The following is a 20,788-nucleotide window of genomic DNA, read 5'->3' as shown; positions in this document are numbered from 1 at the left end:
TTCTATGTACTAAAATTCAATTCTTCCAAAGGGGTGAAGGCAATAAAAGAGCTACCACCGGTAGCGATCAGTTCTAAATTGTTTCGACAAAAGGGATACACTGTGTTTTACGCATGCCTATTTCGTTAGGGTACGAGCAGGGCATACAAGTACGTGTCAAATCATATACGTGCTATATGTCCGTGAGATGCGCTCGCCACTCGTGTCACAACGTTTGGGTTAAGACTTTGCCTACTTGCCAAATTCTGAACGTGCCTACGCCCATTTATCATCACCCAAAGCATTCCGCATTTCGTCCATCATGGTTTGCAGTTACCGTTCATCTCCTTAGAAGGCGAATACATGTCCAGGTCATTTCTTGCACCTCCTTTGGACGACTGCGTATCGGAAGCCCTAGCCTTAGCTAAAACCATAATTAATAAAACCAAAACTGATAAAAACTCATGAAGTTGATATGGATCCCCGTTTTCCCCGTATTTGGCCACGCAGTACACCAGTGGTCGCCTTATCCTAGCTTCTAGATTCTGGTATTTCCCAACGGCTGAATGCAAACAAACGCCAGGAATATCGGCAACAATGCATCAACTCGATACATCACACTTATCCGTAGGCATTCCCATCTTAATTTCGCAATGGCGGCCAAGCCATCCAAGTTACAAGTTAGAAAGTTACAAGTTACAAGTGCTGCACGAGTGCGGGGGGTCCGTCAAAGCCGGGAGGCCATGGACTATATATATTGATAGTTGATTCCACCGTACAGCCGACGGTGGTTCTTTGGTCTTTCTACCTAGACCTCGCCTCATCCAGTCACCCGGCATCCATAGATACAGATCAGCCACCACCACGAACTCAGCATGCGAACTGAGTTTCGCGGGCGGGGACACTCAGTCCATCAACTAGACTTCATCTGCACACCTCATCAGAAATTTGTAATTTGCATCCATTAACTTCCGATACAATGGTACCTTGTTCTCCCATCACAGCAGCAGATCGCTACATACTATCTCTGTCATATTATCATAGAGATTTATACCACTCCATTAACGCATCCTTCCATAGTACGTGCCCATCGAAACAAATGTTACACGATACGCCACGCTTCGATAACCTTATCGCCCCCAGGGACAGCCTGGACGAAATGTAGAGCACGATGGCACTAGCAGCGTAAGGAGCGAGTATCATTCCCATTATTTTCGCCTATCCCACGATACTCACAGCGAAAGCCCGTATCCAAGATACTGGGGATGCATGTATGCGGGATGCATACGCGGGGGCTCTACCGCCAGAAGGGGGACGACTTCACTACACCGGCTGATAAGGAGGCTCTAGCACTAACCCCCTGACACGACCAGCAGCTGTGCGTTCACTGGTTCACCATAAATGGCGCCCAGGGTGTGCACGTCGGGATCCGCTGGAAAGGCTGGTGAATGAGAAGATTTTTGCTCGTCCTCCGAGCTGGGATTGCTTGCCGCCTGCACCTGCCTGCTTGGCAAACAAGGCTGCTTTCTTCAACTAATACAGCCTGAATTTGTGGGAGTAAGCAACCCTCATTGGTTTTATTTCCTGTCAGCTTTTGGGACTGTTGCATTGTTCCGTACCGTGTCTCAACTTCTTGCTAACTGTATCCGATGCCGGCACCCCGATTTCCTTTTAAAAAAACGCTGCTGTTCTGTGGCCAATATGTGCAGTCCTTAGCAAACGCTCTTATTGTCCTAAGCGTTTTGACAAATGCCGGAGCAAAGATCCATAGCCCTAAAGTTGCCAAACGCAAGGAAAGTTGCTTTGGCTACTAGAAGCGTATCTGTTTGATATCTTATTATGTTAGCGAAATGCAACGTGGTAAGCTATACAGGTGCGGAGCTTGCAGCTTCGCCCTTTGATGTTTGGTCGATTCGACCGGCCCCGTCAACGTTGACTCCTTTGCCAGTCTTAAGGAGTGCTAGGTGAGCGATGTGCAGACTATAACCGTGCTGTGATGTGAGAGCTGCGCCGCCGGTACCGTTTTGGTGCTTATTGCAGTCCGCTTTATACCGCAGCATCTTCGATAGCATATACAGTCTTAAATATGCTCCTCCGGAGGTCGTCTCATTTGTGGGCCAGGTGGGTGTCGTGCGATGGAAACCCTATTTCCACAAATTTCCGGTCCCGACCACCAGTGCCTAGCGTCAGCGGGAGGTTTGTAAGACGAGTATGGCCCTTACTTCCACATCGTAAGCACCGTGACACAACTGTGAGAGTGAGCTTCCTATCCTAACCCGATGCAAACCGCCATCTTTGGCCGCAGCTCCAACCGCTGGTCAATGGTCGCGCTGGACTTCCCAGACATTCACCACCTCCTCCTCTTGGCAGTGGCGGCGGAGGCACCAACCGCAGCACCGCCAGCCGCAGCAGTAACACTGGGCACGATTCAGAGCTCGCATTACTTCAACAGAGGCGGCTCTCCCACTCCCTTGCCAGCACCAGCACCAGCGCCAGCACCAGCACCAATACAACCACCTGCACAAACATCAACACCGCGAACTTAGATATTCCCACCAGCTCATGGAACCTGGACCCCGGCTGCTCAACGGGAACGGTGAACACGGCGCTAGGGGAGACAGTCACGGATGCAGCTGCCGCCGCCGCCACCGCCGCTGCTGTCTGGACTCGGCCTTATCGCAGTGCGCTACTGCGTTCCAGCCGGCAACTGACGCCCGCACAGGCAGCTGTTCAACTACTGCGCATCGCCGACATGGACGTGCGTGGTGCGCGGACAACCGCCCAGCAGCATGGGGATCATCAGCATCAGGGGCAGCGCACGGATGAGAGCGAGGAGGGGGTCGAATGCGCAGATGAGGATCCTCAGCCGCCGCTGGTCCATCCTCCGCCGGCTCAGAACCAGCATCCACCACCACCACCATCACCACCACGTGCTGCTGCTACAGCCCCCTCGCCAAAGGAGCTGTTGGCGGCAGGCTTGGATCTTCTAGACCATTGGGCCTTACGTGAGGCGCTGGACGTGCTACAGCCGCGGTTGCAGCAGCTGTCGGTGACTCAGCTCCAGGTAGGGGTAGGGTCAGGGGCGGAGATATGGAGATGCGGCCCATAGGAACGAGGACTCGGGGTTTTTTGGGAGGGTCCAACAACAGTATTTCAAGTGGAAGAGAGGAAATGGATACAGGCTGGGAAGAAAGGTGGTGGGGAAAGAGGTAGGGCTGGGCCATGGCCGCCAGTCCGTGGTCGTTGCCGTGTGTACGACACCGCGCGCCGTCTCCCACGGTGTCTGTTTGTTTTGCAGAGGTGCTTGGAGACGCTGGCAGTAGTACGGCACCCGCCGACTGACCCGTGGTTCCACGAGTGGCTCCTGGCTTCGGAGCGGCAACTGGAAGCCGCGGATGCCACGGAGGTGTACGGCATGTTGGTCGCTATGCGGGCCTTGCGTCAGAGGCCCCAGTCTCAGGAGTGGATTGAGGGCGCAATGAGGGCCTTATTAGGTCACCTGCCGCAGCTGGATGCCGTACAAGTGGTGGAGTTGCTAGGGTGTTTCGTTGACTTGGCGCTACGGCCACCTGAGAGGTTGTTGAATCATATATTTGCGCTGCTACTGCCGGATTTGCCACAGCTACAGCCTGGTGTTGTTCTGGACCTGTTGTCGAGCTGTACCAGGCTGCGTGTGGCTCCACCGCCGCATGCGCTGAGCGCTGCCCTCGGCGTGCTGACTCCGTCGGTGCTGGCAGCGGCGCCGCCGGCGGCGCTTTGCAGGCTGGCGGCAGCCCTGGCGGCGCTGCGGCTACAGCTGCAACCGGCGTTGCTGGCGGCGCTCATCGGACGAGCGGATGTGCTGTTGCGGTCGGCTGTCGCGACAGCAGCAGCACCAGCAGGTGCGGGCGGTAGCGGACGTGTGGCGGCTACACGGGACAGGGGCAGTAGCAGTGGCGGAACAGCTGCGGCATCGGCGGCGGCATCGGCGGCAGCGCAACCGCTGGGCTCAAGCATCGCTTCTGATTTCCCGCCCGCTGCTGTTGGTGTTGCTGCCGCCGCCGCCAGCGGCGAGGTTTTGGCTGACGGGAAAGACGGCGCCGCAAGGCGTCCTGTGGATGCTAGCACGCGCATTCTGAGACCCCGCCGGGTTAAGGCACGTCGTACTTCCAGCGTAGTCAGCGCCGCTGCCGCCGCTGCTGCTACTGCAGTCCCGTTGCCGTCAGCGGTGGCAGCGGAGGGTCCTGTAGCACAAGTCCACTCAGGCGACGGCGGCGATGATGAGGACACGACGCTGCTGCTGACGGCGGAGGTGGCAGCGGCGGCGGCGCCGCCGCCAGGTACCTCGACGGCGCAGCCGGTGGACAGTGCGACGTTGACGGGACCGCAGTTCTCCCGTCTCCTCCGGGATCTGCGTGCCCTTGAGGCCCCCCTGCCGCCGTACTGGGGTGACCTGTGTGGACACGTCCTCGTGTCGCTCACCACAGACGTCTCGTCCATGCCTGTCGTAGAAGTGTCGTACCTGATGCGCACGGCGGCCCGCTGCGGCTTGACGCTGCCGCTGGGCGCTGTGCGGGTTGCGGCGGCGGGTCTGGAAACGAGCTTACGCGCCTCGGCGGAGGCGCGACGGCGGAGGCTGGTACGGCAGCGGCAGGGGATGATGCGTGGCAAGGCAGCGGCGGCGGGGGCGGAGGAATACGTGGCTGAGTTCGCACCTGGGCTTGAGAACGACGGCGATGGCGACTTGGGCTACATCGCCATGGCTGGGGATACAACGGGAGATGGGAGCAGTGCTGCTGCTGCATGCGAAGGTGATGGCCACGATCGAAGCGGGCACGAGGGTTGCGGCGGCGATGACAATGATGGCGAAGGAGAAGCATTGTCGCGGGGCGTAGCAGCTTCTGGATACTGCGTACAGCCATGGACCGCCAAGGTAATGTACGACGATAACGAGATTAGAACAGATTGGACAGCTGGGGCTGTGCTGCTTAAGAGTGCGCGATATAGGGGGGAGCACTAAGAGTGCCTGGCTATCTGGGGATAGTATTAGGGAGGGAAAGGTAAGGTCACGTATGTGCTCCAGCTGTTGTGATTGTTGTTGCTACAGCTGTTGTGATTGTTGTTGCTACAGCTGTTATGATTGTTGTTGCTACAGCTGTTGTGATTGTTGTTGCTACAGCTGTTGTGATTGTTGTTGCTACAGCTGTTGTGATTGTTGTTGCTACAGCTGTTGTGATTGTTGTTGCTACAGCTGTTGTGATTGTTGTTGCTACAGCTGTTGTGATTGTTGATGGGGTGTTACACTGTGGGCGGCTCGCCCGATAAAGGACGAGCACCTGGGGCCCTGACCTGGCCGAAACACAGCGCAGGGATGGGCGCGCGGCTCTACGTCCGTCTGTTCCTCCGCGCGCGCCTCGATCCCTCACTCACGCCAACCGGGACACTCTCCCAGCCCCTGGCTAGGCAACACAGCGGCGCAAACCGATCTATGCAAGAACCGCACGAAAGGCGCCACTTCGCCTGGCCTGCCTATTCACGCGCTCTCGTCCCTCTTGACCGCCAAAACCAGAACAAAAAGAACACACCACCGGGGGCAGGGGCTCTACTCGGGGGCCTCCTCTACACACACAAAAGAACCAGGGCCCCACGCAGCCAGCAAGGCAAGGGACACACGGAGGACCACGGGCCTGAGACGACACACCACAAAAGCCGAGATACGGTTGCACAGGAATGACCAACACAAAGCGAGTACTCGCACACTGGTCCTCGAAGGCCAGCTGTTCAACTACCACGAGCAACGAACAACGAACACTTCCCGAGGGTGGCCACCACTACCTCGCCGGTCCACTCACAAACGAGGCGAAACTGGTCTGCACGTCAGTCTCCTCCTGGGGGTTGCGGGCTCTCGGATGCAGCCCAGCGCGAGACACAGCAAAAACACCTATAGCCGCGGGGGGGATGACAAGCCAGCACGGCGCCCCCCTATAAAGCCCGGAAAAGGCACGGCTCACAGACGCCGCCTGCTCCCGCTTACCACACCGGAATCCCTCCCCTCCTGACCCTGACCGGCCGGGACCAGCACCACCTGCTGATTGTTGTTGCTACAGCTGATGTGATTGTTGTTGCTACAGCTGATGTGATTGTTGTTGCTACAGCTGATGTGATTGTTGCTACAGCTGTTGTGATTGTTGCAGTACAGTACACGAGCACTCCACTGCTTGTCCCCGGATGTGCGGTTGTCTCTGGCGCGCAGGCACTTTCCATCACCACCACCGCCCTGGTGCCGTACGCAGCCCATCTACCGCCTTCCCTTCTACACGCGCTGTACGACAACTTGTACGACAACCTAGAACGATTTGACCTGCCGGAGCTGACAGCGACGTTGCATGCGCTGCCGCTGCTGCTGGTTGCGGCGGCGCCGTCGCCGGGCCAGACGCGCTTGCCCCGCGGGGCTGCCGCCACCGGGATGTCTACACCGCCGCCGCCGCGGCCGCCGCCGGCCCTCGTGATGTCGTACCTCTCTTGCCTGTACGGCCGAATGCACAGAATGCAACCTTGGCAACTCTCTATGTGCATCTTCTCACTGCTGCGCCTTGGCGGCCGACCTGAGCCCTTGTGGATGGATGCGTTTCTCGGCCAAGTGTACCGCAAGCTGCCGTATATGAATGAAGTACAAATTGCGACCGTCCCGTGGGTCGTCGCGAAGATGTCGTACCGGCCGCAGGCGGGCTGGGTCGACCGAGTTCTCTCCGCGGCGGCGGGTCGGCTGTCGTGTTTCTCACCCCGACATCTTTCCCAGCTGGTATGGGCGGTGGCTGTGATGGGATACCGGCCGGGCAGCGAGTGGATGGTCCGTTGGTTGGATAAGGCCCGTGCACATTTCCGTACGTCAGATGGCCGTACGCTAGCGACGCTGGCGTGGGCAGTGGCTTCTGTGGGGCATCGGCCGGAGGGCGAGTGGTTGCAGGTTAGTTTTATGCCGTACTGCCTTCCGTCGGAGAAGCTTTCCCTACGCGTTATGTCGTATTTTGTTGTTTTATGTGCCTGCGGCGGTGTTGGGGATTACCATGTTTGGGTGAAGGTATTCCGGTTCGGTCGTTGCACCTCGCAGCTACTGCCATCCGCATGTTGTTGCTTCTCCCTTCCCTCTGCCTTTCCTTCGTGACTATTGGTTCCCGTGCGTTCCCAATGTTTTGTGTCGTACATGTGTGACGGACGCCCGTAGGAGCTGTGCGAGCACCTCGCCCGCCGCCTGCCGTACACCTCCCCTCGCGCCGTCAGCAATACTCTGGCAGCATTAGCGGCGCTGGGTCACCGGCCCGACGCCAGCTGGGTAAACGCCGTCGCAGAGCATGTGCAGTTACGGCTGCCGCCGCCGGCGGGCGGCGCCGCTGGTGGCGGCACTGGCGGCGGTAGCCCTGCGGCGTCGTATACCGCGGAAGGTAGCGGCTGCTACAGCCTACAGGACCTGTCGCACGTCTGCTACAGCCTCGCGCGCCTGGGCTACATCCCGTCAGGCGGCTGGCTTGACGCAGTGTCTAACGCTGCCGCACGGTTGGCGTTACAAGATCCCGCGACGGCGGCGGCGGCAGTGCCGGCGGCAGCAGCAGCAGCGGCGCACGCGAAGCACATTGCTCTGCTAATGCTAGCGCTGTCGCGTCACCGCCGGCGGCCGCCGGCGGCGGCCTGGTCCGATCTCCTCGAAGGGCTGTACCCTTGTCTGCCGCACGCGTCGCCGCAGGCTTTGGCCGTACTGCTGTCAGCGGCGGCGGCGCTGCAGCTGCCCCTGCCCCGGGAACACGCAGGCGGTCTGCTTCTGGCGACCCACCGTCGAATGGCGTTCTTCAGCAACCGGGGGCTGGCCATGGTGTTCCGGGGGTTTGTGGGCCTAGGCAAGGATCCTGGGGCGAAGTGGCTGGGGCGTTTGGAGGAGGTCCTGCGGCAACGGGCACTAGCTGCACAACAACAACAAGAAGAAGAACAGTTCGTGGCTCAACAGCAGCGGCAGCATAGTAGGCTCCGGCCGGGCGACCAGCAGCAGCAAGGCCGTGCTGTAGTTAAAAACGCGGATGAGGAGGAGAAAGAGGAGGAATGGGAGGAAGGGAGAGGGGCTCAGGAAGAGGAGGAGGAACACCAGCAGCAGCAGCAGGAGGAGGGGCTCCGGGGCTTCGGTGGGCTGGCACCGCGGGAGCGAGTGTGCATGCTGTGGGCGGCGGTGACGTTGGAAACCATGGAGATCTGTCCGGCTGCGGGTCAGGGTGGTGACAGTAATAATAATGAATCCGGGAGAGCGTATCGGCGACTGCGGGGCGGTGATCGTGAACCGCCTAGGGCACCATCCTCCTCCTCTCCGTTGCCGTTGTTGCATACACTCTCGCGACACCGACAGCAACAGCACCAGCAACAACAGCACCAGCAACAGCCGTCGTCTTCGGCCGCATTCGTGGCCAGCGCAGTCAGCGGCGGTGGCGGGGACGGTGGCGGGGACGGCGGCTACCCCGCACCTCCACCGCCCCGATGGGTCCGCAAGCCAGGGCCGCTGCAGCGACCGCTACGTCTGGAGGGTCTACTGACGCTACTGCTGCCGCCTCCGGAGCTGAGACAAGAGCCCACGGCGGCGGAAGGTCGTCCAGCGGTACAGCAGCGGCGGCGGTGGCGGCACAGGCGGCGGAGGGATCCGGACGGTCACGGGCAGCGGCGTAGCGGCAGCGGCGGCGGCGGAGGTGAGCGGCAGCACCCCTGGAGCCCGCTATCAGCCTACACCAGCCAGGACTTGGCCGTGATCTGCTGGGCGTTAGGGCGGCTGCGATTGAACCCCCGCGGTGGCGGCCTACTGGCGGCGCTTATGACGGAGGTATCGTACAGATTGACTAGGGATCCAGGCGCGGGTGCGGCGGCTGGAGGGAAGGTTTCCGCTCCGGAAGCAGCCGCAGCGGCGGAGGCGGAGGAGGCGGAGGCGGTAACAGCGGGGCGGAAATCGCGTACGGCTCATGGTGCCGTCCGCCGCCATGGCGGCGGAAGAAGAGCGCTGGCGCCAAGCGATTTCGCGTTGGCTTGCTGGGGATTAAGCAGCGTGGGCATGTGGCCGACGGCGTCGTGGCAGGCGGTGGTGGCGGCAGCGGCGCTTCGGTTCGCGCGTGAGGGCAGACTGTCACCACGAGACTTTGCGACGGTGCTGGCGGCGCTGGCGCGCTGGCGCCGTAAGCCGCGGGTACGGCCAGCTCTCCTGCGCCGGCTGCGGTTGGGGCCGCCGCCCGGCCGCCGGCCTCGAGCCGTGGACGGGAAGGCCGGCAGCCCCGCGGCCGAGGTGCGTCTCCGCGCTTGTTTGGCAGCGTTGGTTGAGCTGGCGTTGGCCGACAGCGCTGCTCACATGCCGCCGGCGCCGCCGCCGGCGCCTCCTCCTCCCTCACTGCAGCCGCCCCAAAGTACCCTTACCCTTGCTCACACTTCCGCCGCCGACTCCGCCGACGCCAGCGCAGCAAGCAGTCGCGGCGGCTTTAGCAGCATGAGCACCGTAGCCGCACAAGCGGATGGAGACCGACGACTACTGCCGCAGCGCTGCTACGACGCACGTAGCCTGGCAAGTCTGACATGGGCGCTGGCGAGCCTCGGGGTGGCGCGGCGGCGGTTGCCAGTCGCCTGGGTCAGTGCCTTCATGCCCGTCTCGCTGCGCCTGCTGTCGCAGCTGCCTCCGACCTACCGTGTTACACTGCTGGACAGTTTGTCCCGGTTGGGGCTGCGACCCGGGGCTGGCTGGCTGGAACAGGCAGAGCAGGTGCGGGAGGGAGAGGGAGAGCGAGAGGGGAGAAGACCTATTTTTACTGCCTTCATATGATTTTCTCGTTGTTTCTTAACCACCCAGTACGTGAACGTGTGATTCTTTGTAGAACTGCCCAATAAACCATTATGCACTTGGCTCCCCACCACACTGCCCAGGTGGTCCTCCAAGGCGGCCAGCTGACCCTGGCCAGCTCCTACCGGGGGTTGGAGGCCGCGCTGAGGAGGATGGCGGACGGGGCTGGAGGACCCCTAGGAAGCAGAGGAGGAGGAAGAGGAGGCGGCGGCTTAGATTGCAAACCACGAACCAAGACCTGATCTGACCTGACCTGGCCTGGCCTGATTTGATTTAATTTGATTTGATGTTCAGAACATAATCGAATCCAGAACAGAGCAGTACGGAATAGCAAACCCCACCCGATCCTGTTTCCATCCTTCCCTCCATCTATTCAGGCAGATAAATAGGGTAGACAGACAGACAAATAGACAGACAGACAGACGGAATGGGTCGATTAAGTGCCGCCGTTGGCCGCAGCACCCAAGTGTTTAAAGGAGTTTTGTCAAGAAGGCAGGCGCGAAGGTAGAGGGGTGAAGCACACATAGCTCAGTACAGAGTCGCAGTAATTTGCATATAATCATCTTTATCTGCCCCAAAGTAAGACCTCATCCCGCAGTCTTAAATGTAAAGAAGCTCATCCCGCTAAGTCCACGCCCTACCACGGCACTGGGTCCATCTCGACGCCAGGCGATTAAGCCTCCGAAAACCATAAGGGGGAAGGGTAGCCAGCTCGGCGGGCCCCCATTACCGCTCTACCATGGCGGCTGGTTCCCAAGACTATTATCTCACCTGTACTTCGCAACACACGAAACCCGGCCTCGTACCCCGAAGAACCTAGTCCTGCGCCACACGTGCACCTCCGAGTACGGCCCCCCCTTCTGGGTGCCCACCTCCCCCTCATCCGTGCCCTCGCTACGGCCACCTGTTTCCACTCACCACCCCTCAACCCTACATCCTCTTGGTGCTCTCTCTGCCTCGTCCCCTCCCTCCCCTCCCCTTCCGGGCTCTCCCCGCCCTTCCCCCGGTCTCCCCAGTCCTCTCGGCCCCTCGGCCTCTGTTTCCGCCCTCCGCCGGCATGGCTCCCCCAGGCAAATAAACCCTCCCTCCCCCATCCCCCCTCGTGCGACACCCCTCCAACCCCCATCCCTGATCCCGCACCCCCCGCAACCTTTCCCCTCAACCTCCCCCTCGACCTCCCTACCAGACCCACAACCTCATCCCCCCTCCGCGCCTCGAAACCCTATCGCCTTATCCCCTGGACTCCAGCTCCCGCCGCGTCTGCTTGACCATTTGTCGTGACCACCTGTCGTGATGTCCACCGCCTCCGCGCAGCACAGTGCTCCCCCGACGATTGACAGGATCGGGTGGTGGGGTCCCACTCCGTCCCAGCCCCGCCTTGGGATGTTGAGCTCGGTGAAGGAGCGCAAGCGCGCCCAAAAGTCCACTACTGCCCGAGCGTGGGCGTATTCCAGGGGATTTGCTGCTGCTGTTGCTGTTGCCGTCCCCGGTCCCGCGATGGGCCTCTGCGTCTGATCCTCGAGTACCGGCGCGTTCAGCGACGGTCCCTCGTGCAGTCTCACTCTGTTGGCCAGGTGAAAGAAGTCCGTCATCCACCACTGTTGGGGCCATTGCGCCTGGATCTGTTGCGCTTGCTCTGGCTGTTTTGTCGCGGGGTTAGCCGCCCTTTCCAGTCACTTTCCGGCTGCTCGCAGGCAGCACCTGCCTACCTCCATAGCAGACAGGGCCGCCAGGGCAATCACATCCCAGGGGGCCTGCTCGCAGCCGGTCAGGGCTTGGACTAACCACAGCTGCTTCCGGGTGATGCCACCTGTCGCTGCCTCCTGGGAGGGCTGTATGTGTCGGTCAATTTGCTCCCGGACAGCTTGTGCGACGGGGCACTCCCAGAAGTGGTGCATGCGTGGGGAGCAGTGCTGGTTGCTGGCGTTGCCGAACCTTCCACACCCACATCGCTGGGGCACCATGTGGGCCAGGTGCGTGTTGCCGGGCAGGGGGATGCCGTCATGTATGTATGTATGTATGTATGTATGTATGTATGTATGTATGTATGTATGTATGTATGTATGTATGTATGTATGTATGACTTAGATTACACTGTGGGCCGCGAGAGCCGGGGGCCGAAGCCGAAACACAGCGCAAGGGTCGGGAGCACACAGCACAAGTCGGTTAGTCTTGTGTGCTCCCGACCCCGACTCAGACTGCCAACACTCTATGCAGCCACTCCGCAGCCCCTCCATCCGGGGATGGCGCTGCAGTGAAAACACCACGAAGGGCTCTCAGGTCCCGCTAGAGCGAGTCCACAATTCTCAGCTAGGGCAAAGTCAAAGGCTCTCTGAAACAACCCCCAAAACACCACCAACGACAACGGGATTCCAAGGAAAAAAACAGAAAATAAAAATACGGTTAGGGCAGTCCCGGCAGGGGAGGGCTCCTGATACACCTAACAAACCAACAAAAAAACCTCCAAGAGAGAAAGGCTAAGAGAGCTCGACACCACAAGACGTCTTGCAGCCACCTTACAACAACGCCGCCTCCACATCACCGTTACCACTGGCCCTGTTCTCCTCCTCGCCATTTCACTCGTCTTCATCTCCAAGTTGGACGCGGCTGAGCAACACGTCATTGATACGTTCCTGAAAGGATGGGGGAGGCCAGAGGTCAGAGGTTAAGAGGTTAAGAAGAAGGGCTGTTTCCCAGTTCGCGTTTGTTTCAGTGGACCCCGTTCTGGTCGAGTGCCGCGCTACAGGGAACGATGGTGCCTCCCGCACAACACTGCCAAAATCAGACATTGAGACGGAAAGAGGCGGAAGGGGCGAGGAATGTTCAACAGTGTCAGATAGTTGCCCCGAACCAAACAGGAACATGAAATATCTAAAACAATAGTCGCTTTGACAAACGTCAAAGAAAACAAGTGAGACGTCGTTTGATCGTCTGATAAGTGACGCCAGCACGGCCAGCAACTAGTCTTGGTCCGGCGGGATCAGGTCGGGTCGGGCCAGCCTACCTGCAGGAAAGCTCGCCTTGCCGACTCGGAGGTGAGCTTGTCCCACTCCTGTAGATGCGACCACCGCAGGGTCCGGCAGGGGCGGGAATTGTCAGGGGGATGATGAGTTGGGACGCAGGACAGGACAGGGGGGCTGAAACATATGCACCTTCATGTGGTCCTGGTTTTGGCAGTGGTGTGCGGGAGGGCACCATCGTTCTCAGGCGCGCTGCACTCGACCCCATCGGGGTCCAATGCTGTAACAACCGCAAACTGGACTTGACCCTCTCACACCCCCTGGGCTGACCGACGCACTGGGCTACTAACCGCCTGTTTTCTTATTTTAGTAAGAGATCCACTTTTGCAGGTTAGCTTGGGGTGAGCTTAGCATCGGTAATAATAACAGCCGATTACTTGTATCCTGAATTGTTCGGGGCAAGGGCCGTCACATACTTCCTATCCCCTTATGTTTCAGCGACGGGAAATCTTCACTTTGAATCCCTGGGACCCGCGGGACGCTTATCACCTTCGTCAGGTCACACCAAGGAGGCATCCTTCGCTCACCTTTCACACTCCTTTTTTTACACTCTTTTTACACCATTTTATACCCTTATTATATATATTATATTTTTTTTCACACTTCTTTTTACACCTTTTTATACTTTTATTTACAAAATATTTTAAACCTTTAAAAACACCACATGATTGTTTTTAGAGTGGGATGCTTGTGGGCCAATGGCATATGGCTTTTCTATTTTCCTTTTCTATTTTCCTTTTCTATTTTCCTTCGACCTCCCCTTCCCTCCCTTCCGCCCTCCCGCCTTCTCTACTAACGAGCTCTCATCTGTCGTTCAGAGATCAACATCGACCAGGCAGCAACGGATCTGCACAACAACGACCATTCGCTGCTGCCGTACAACGCTCCGTACCTTGTACGTCACATTAATCACGTGCCACCCCATCTTCTGCAGGTGCCGTCGCTTCATGGCTGTAGCACCCAGTACGGCTCCGCCCGGTGTACGGGAAGTGTGCGTGGGCCCGTCAGCTTCCAACGCAATCCGTAGCTGCGGCAACGTGATGTCGATTGAGTAGCCTGAATAGGAGACGACACGCCGCCGCCGCCGCCGCAGCAGCAGCACAGCCGCCATTACCGTAACCATCATAACGGTCATCGTCGCCGTCGCCGTCGGGGAGCATCGTCAGAATACGAGAGTACGGATACACGTTATGTCAGCCAAGCCAGAAACAAAAGAAAATTCTGGTTTAGCTCTATACCTCCGGATCCGACGCAAACATTCCTGGACAATACGCGATAACGATAAAACATCAATTTTGAATTAATTATATAGAAGGGGCTAAAGCGCTAGGCTCCTCATAGATTTGTGTGTTCGCTACGGCTGTCAGCGCTGTTCGAATTACACGCCGTACTCCTACAAGGATTTCACTTCACTGGAGAAATCTAGAATTTGAATTCAGCTGTCTCATCCCATCATCGTCCCATCCCATCATCGTCATCATCCCGTCCCATCCCGTCCCGTCCCATGCACTGAGATAGAGGTTTGAGAGCAAATCCTAGGCAGACCCCAATGTACGACAACGTACGGCGCCGTTGCAGTAACACATGACTAAATTTTATTAAATGTACTGTCGGCCCGTATGTAAATGATCGCGGCCAGGCGGCCCCCAGCAACTCTTGGCAAAACCGTAAATGCCGCCGCCCGCCAGAAGCCTTCGTCATCTTGACCCGTGCTTCATCCCGCTGCTAGCTAGATCCGATCATCTCGCCTCACCCATACCTGGACCCGGACCGACCCATGGGTCAAACGGACCCACCGACCTCACCGGTGCAGTTATCTTCTAGCAGGTGCATCAGCCGCAGCCCTGTCAATGAGTTGGCCATCTGACGCTGATAGCCGCTCTGGACCCGCCTTCGAAACCCACTCGTGGCCGCCAAGAAGACGTCCCGGGACCGAAGCAACAGCGAACGGGCAGCAGCAAAACCAAGCCCGCCGCCCCCTCCGGTGGCGGCTGCCGCCGCCAGGCCCGCCGTCATCAGGTTCTCTGCCGCCGTTGTGGCTGTGTACGACGGTGGCGATGCGGATGACGATGAGAACGGCGACGATGATGATTCTAAGTGTACGGCAAGGTTGGCCTGCCAGATTTGCGTCAGGACCGGCTCCGACGGCGGTACGTCCGCGGCACGATGGAGGAGCTGAGTCCAAGCGGACCTGTATATATTGATTTCATGCGGCAGGATGTACGGAAAACGGAGTATTTGTACGGCGATGTACGATGTATGATGTCCAAAATCCCGCAGTTGGCAACGGGGCAGAGGAAGGCGGCTCCTGCTGGGACTTTGAAAAACTTTCAAACCTCTTCAAACGCCTCATCTGTGATCGACCTGGCGCGACCTGAGCTCGTCCCATCTCAGCTCTCGTCCCAACCGACATCCTCAACTAACACCCCCGCGACCTGGTCTCACCTGAAGGGCACCGTATCCACCTGCTCCATAACCGCCAGCGCCCACACCACTCCAGAGAGTTGTTGCGGAGTGAAGCTGCGAACATCACCGCTCTGAACAACCTGCCTGCCTCTTCCTCCTCCTCCTCTTCCTCCTCCTCCTGGAAATATATTCCACCATTACCGAACAGCGGTAGGCGGGTAGGGTACGGATGATGGATATAGATAGTACACACCGCAGACAGTTATACAGAACAAACAGGATGATGTATGTACGGGCCCCCCTGTCAAAACTTGCTTATTAGTTAGCTCCTAAAAGCTGTTACTTACTCGAGCTGCGTTTCCCTCGGGCCCTGGCCTTCGGACTCGTTCGTCCGTCCTCCGAAACCACGGCGGTTGCAGTCGTACGCTCGCGCCATGACCAGTCGGGCCGTATAGTGAGCAGCAGACGTTCCGGTCGATATCCTAGGGATGCAAAGCCCCATAATACGCGAGAGAGGTCCCTGGGCTGCATGGAGGATAGCCCGCCAGACTGCGCAAAGGATCAATCAAACAGAAAACAATCAAAGGAATAAATAACAAAGGATTAAAGCGACGGATTAAATTACAAGGGATGACAGAAGAACTTCAAAATATTTGCAGGATGGCAAACGCAAACAGCAACATTCCAAGGCGACATTTTGTCACTATGGTAATCAGGACCTCGGACAAGGTCTCACAAACTCCTCCATGCTTCCTAAAATGACTTTCAAAGTCAACAAATTGTTCAATTTGGATGGCGTGGCTAAAAAGCATCCCTTATCAATAAACTTATAACTCACCACTTATTTATGTTTGCAAGGTCTTGCTGATGAATGCTTAACATCTCAACAAATGACCGTTCTCAAATCAATTTAAAGCCCTTTACTCTCCACCCGCCTCACCCTCAGTATGCTGGTCTCCAAGTCCATCAATCTGGGAGTTGCATGGCGGCTGTTGCCTAGAGCCCACAAGACCTGGCCAGCCTGCCACCCGCTCAGCCCGCCTGATGCCGCCGTGGCCGCCGTGCCGCCCGCTGCTGCCGCCACCGCTGCCAGGCACCGTACCAAGATGGTCACAGCAGCCTCTGTCTCTGCTTGGAAATACGGCGACCCACCCTGCATACGAAAGGATGTCGTACGTGACTGTGCGTGACATGATCATGACGTGTCTTTGTACGGTGTAAACAGCGACATACAGATACTTGCACACGAGATAGATTACGTCACAGGGTTACTACATCATCTCACGCAACGAACTCCACAACGAACCAGGAACCGCCAACTGACAGTTGGGGCACGAAGGAGTACGAATACGCCCATGGCTCACCAAGCTGGACATGCCCCACAGCGCCGAAACCAAACACTCAATCTTTGTGGCTCGGCGTAATGCTGCTTCTGTGACGACAGGGTCGACGGTGGTCCCCCCCGGCACAGGTGTCGCCACAGCAGGCTGTACGGCACCCGGCGGCTGCACTCCCATGGCAGCCTTATCGTGGGTTTGGACTGTTGCCACGGCCGCCGCCGCTGCCGTGGATACGGCAGGTACGACATGACCGTTGACATGGCCGGCCTGCATGTGCTGCGGCTGCTGGCTGTACCGCATCGAGTCCTGTAGCTTTTGATACTTCGAGATAGCCGTGTACTTCGCAACCAGACTGTCGTACACAGGGTCGTACAACGACGGCGTCTTCGCCGACAGTCCATCATCTGTCTCCGCTTCCTTAGCCCCATCATCGCTATCGGTCGCCGCCGCCACACCCCCTGCCGGTGATGCCGTACAAGAGGCAGCCGGCGCCGCCGGCGCCGCCGTTGACCGAGCTCCCTGATCATCTGCTCCCCGTGGTGCTGACGGCCTTTCGGAAAGGGCTAGGGTAGTGCTTGCAACGCCACCTGCAGTGGCGGCGGCGCTGCCGCCAGCCCCGAGTGGAGCCTTCTTGACCCGTGGGTCATCGATAATCGAGTTAGCTGCCGTCGACTCCAGCCAAAACCTCTTCGCGGCGTCAAAGTACGCGGTGGACAGCTGCTGTGTGGCTTGTTCAGGCAACAGACGGGGCGGAGTGACGCGCAATGCCTCCGCCAAACCCTGGGCCTGTACGACGCGAGGAAGAACATAACACACAGGAGGAAAAGACGACGATCAGGATGCGTGCTCACCCCGCTGCGGTGCAGTTCATTCCCTTCTCCAAGCCCCTCCAATGCTTTTCCCCACAAAACGTTCAGGTCCTCCTGCCTAGGCCGTCGTCACAAATTGTGTGTATGCCTTTTTTTACACACATGCACCCTTTGCCTGTGGTTTCGGTGCACAAGGGCCATGTGTGGTGTGTGCATGGCCGTGGATGCATCTCACTAACACTTAACACACACAGACTGGGTTCCCCTCGAAACCCTCCCCCACTTCCTTTTCATTCCCCCGGGCACCTGTCGCCCCGCCGCTATTTCGAGACACCTCCATCCGCCTATTTCGTTGCGGCGGGCGGTTAGGGCGAGAACCCTCAGGCAGTGGGCCGCCTCCGCTGGGGACGGCGCCACGACCTGTTTTGATAAACATGGGTTTTAGGGTCAGCATTTTGTGACACATATTGTAAATCTTGGGTTTTGTAAGGTTTTATAAGCTTTCTACAGGGCGCAGGGGGAAAGGTCGCAGACGGAATGGACAGTTTAAGTAAGGAGCTTGTGTAGAGGGGAAAGAAAGAGAGAGAGAGAGAGGGGAGGGAGATATAGAGAGAGGCTAAAAAACAGAGGAATGACCAACCGTTAACCAGAACTGGCAACTGAATGTGCCAAAAGCTATCCAACGACCAGCCTACCGGCCGTCCAGAGTTCATATCCACCAAACGGTAACCGTTGGCGGCCCAATGCGGGTACGACAGCTCCAGGAAGTCTAGAACTTGCTGCGGAGTTGCGAGGCGTTGTAACACCGACACGTTGGCGGCGCCAGCAGATATCGGCTCCAGGGGGGCCACAAGCGGTGGCGCCGGCGCCACCGCAGCCGCGGTTGAAGATGCCTTCCTGGAAGAGCTTCCTTCATGCACCGCCGCTGCCGCGGCTGCGCTGGACGAAGTGGCGGGGACGGCGGCGGAACTCTTTCGCCGTACTGTCCGTTCCAAAAAGACCTCACCGACGGCGTTGGTGCGTACGGAAAAGCCCGCCGCCGCCAAACTGCCGTACCAGTCACTGCGACCCGACGGCGCACCGAGCCCACTCTTGCCGTGGCCGCCGCGACTGTTGTTGCTGCTACTGCTACTACCAAGCTCTTCATCGTTGTCTTCCGTTGAAGCAAGATCCGAATTTAAAAGCAGATCCGGGTCATCATCCTCATCGAATCCAAAATCTGGATCCAGATTCACGCCAGCGATACTGAGTCCTTCAACTTGATCATCATTAAGTCCGTTGCCTGCTTCGTCATCTGACTGCCGTACTCGAACAACCACCCCACGTAGCCGCAGCGCCTGTACGGCACACGCCACGGCATGGATGGCAAAACTAGGAAGTACATGGGCAATAGCACATCTCATGGCTCAGACCGTAAAACGATTCTGGTCGGGCTTCCGTACATCGATGATGTTTTTTACACTTGACTTGGCAATGGGGAACGAACACCGCTGTGGGGGTACACAGTGCGGATGGCTGTCTGTAAAACTGGTTTAAAACTGAACTAAAACTGACTTCAAACTGAACCAAAACCGAACTAAAACCGCTGGAAGCGAATTGCAACATTGGAGGCCTTCTACCGGATTCGTCCAATCCATCGGTGCGATTTTCTCTCTGCAGCGCAGGTTCACCGCCAGTACTGCACGACGGACCTCGATGACTTCCTGATTACGTCGAGCGTACGATGCCTCCAGCTCGACAGTTGTACGACCCCGTTTTGACGTCTCCACCGGTGCCGTACCGGGTTCCCCCGATAATACGAGCCCTGCCTGCGCTGCCGTACCGCTATGCTGCCCCTCTGCTGCGCCCTTGCCTCCACCTCCACCACTGCGGCGGCTTCCCAGATCTTGACGATCGCTGCCGCCACCGCCGTTGTCGTACGTGTCTTCGTCCGTACTGACACTCGCGAGCCCCGACTCGAGGGGCGACCCGTGGGACGTGCTCGCGACGTCCGTTCGCCCGCCGCCGCCACGGTGGCGGCGGCTAATGCCGCCCGTCCCATCCGCAGCGGAGGACTTGGCGGCGGCTCCGAAGCGACGCAGGTGGCGCTCTTGTCGTACTCTGGCGTGCTCTACAGGGGCCCAGCCAGAGGCCAGGAAGGGTTTTAAGAGTTTTCTTTTCTTTCGGGTTATTAACATTTTCTTCGAGGTTTTGAAAATGCATGCGGCAGCAGCAGCAGTAGTAGCAGCCGCAGCATGATCAGTAATGCCGGCAACACCAGTGGGAATAACGGCCAACGACCAACGACCCCTTACCTGCCACGTCATCCAGGCCCCAGTCCTGCTCGTCCTCATCACGCAGCCATCCCACGCCGCTGCTGTTCAGCTCCCGAAGCAGATCTTCCGGATCTGGCGTACAGTACAATCGCTAAAAGTCATTGCTTGTACGGCAAGTCATGCTGCCGCTCGACGCGCAGTGAAGGGCAAGAGGGCCTAGGTCGTCCCATTTTTAGAATCATCCGCAAAAGAGAGCGTAACTGGGTGCGTGGCAATCGATAGACAGCTGTCGTACGTCAGAAAACCAGGGCTCGGGCAGGAAGGTGCTAGGCGGGACGACGGGCGGGAAGCGGCCAGGAAAGGAAAACAGGAGAGCCGAGAGGTGCGTTCCCAAGGGGAAGGGGGAAGGGGGAAGGCGGGAGGGGCAACTCAGGGGGGTGAAGCTGCCGTAGGGTGAAGGCAAAAGGGAAGGTGAAGTCGCCGACGCGAAGCATCCTTGGCAATGCAGTAGGGCGGATGCCGACGGATCTTGAAAGGAATCCGACAGGCGGTACGGCGCTCCACGCTCGGAAAAGGCTTGGAAACCGGCAGTACGGCACCAATCTTACCTGTAGCCTCAGGTTCGGGGCCTATTCTCCGCGAGCCGTTTGCCCCTGGGGACTTCCTGCGCGGCCTGACCGATGACGGCTTGTAACGCTTTGCGTGGCAAGTGCAGCGGTTGCCGAGCGACCTAGAAGCAGAAAGACCATCCACCGCTTGGCGGCTGAACTTGAGCGGATGTCGGCCCCACATGATGCCAAACATGTTGTAAGTCTATTGGATTATTGTTTGCCGCAAAAGTCGATGTCCCCTAAGCTGCATGGCCTGTCAGCTCTGTCTCGCCGTCTCGCCTAAGTCGTCATGCGGCGGGTATACCGGCCGCGTTGGGTATGGACGCGTATCGGGTTAGAGAAATCGAAATGATGAATTCGCCAAAATCACCACACGTACATATCCGCCTAAAGAAGGTGTGTCACTAAATCTACGAGTTGAATGCAAGCAGGAGAGGAATACCGGTTGGGTCGAAAGCGCCCCAAAAGGAAAACTTTGCATTCTTCTTCAGCTTCATCGTCGTGAACCTGCTTAGCCTTAGACCTCGGAATTTAGG

The 20,788-nt window shown here is 58.1% G+C and overlaps 2 protein-coding genes across 2 annotated transcripts; one reads left to right on the top strand and one right to left on the bottom strand.

The window, feature by feature from the left end:
* Positions 1–1,818: 1,818 nt before the first annotated feature.
* Positions 1,819–10,053, top strand: VOLCADRAFT_97291 (uncharacterized protein; the record flags this gene model as incomplete). The annotated part of the gene is made up of 10 exons (XM_002956284.1): positions 1,819–1,839; positions 2,020–2,100; positions 2,285–2,744; positions 2,925–3,043; positions 3,278–4,891; positions 6,212–6,925; positions 7,184–9,265; positions 9,374–9,601; positions 9,644–9,733; positions 9,895–10,053. 10 exons carry the CDS (start codon positions 1,819–1,821, stop codon positions 10,051–10,053), a joined length of 5,568 nt encoding a protein of 1,855 aa, XP_002956330.1.
* Positions 10,054–10,398: 345 nt separating this feature from the next.
* On the bottom strand, positions 10,399–20,445 carry VOLCADRAFT_97290 (uncharacterized protein; the record flags this gene model as incomplete). The annotated part of the gene is made up of 16 exons (XM_002956234.1): positions 10,399–10,490; positions 11,097–11,451; positions 11,521–11,763; positions 12,816–12,863; positions 13,724–13,887; positions 14,637–15,022; positions 15,277–15,415; positions 15,585–15,786; positions 16,178–16,390; positions 16,602–17,363; positions 17,693–17,806; positions 18,082–18,320; positions 18,393–18,723; positions 19,078–19,496; positions 19,681–19,773; positions 20,250–20,445. 16 exons carry the CDS (start codon positions 20,443–20,445, stop codon positions 10,399–10,401), a joined length of 3,996 nt encoding a protein of 1,331 aa, XP_002956280.1.
* Between the last annotated feature and the right edge of the window lie 343 nt (positions 20,446–20,788).

This window comes from Volvox carteri (assembly GCF_000143455.1).
Source record: "Volvox carteri f. nagariensis unplaced genomic scaffold VOLCAscaffold_59, whole genome shotgun sequence".
Lineage (NCBI taxonomy): Eukaryota > Viridiplantae > Chlorophyta > Chlorophyceae > Chlamydomonadales > Volvocaceae > Volvox > Volvox carteri.
The sequence above is the reverse complement of the archived record's forward strand: the minus strand, read 5'-3'. Positions and strand labels throughout refer to the sequence as shown.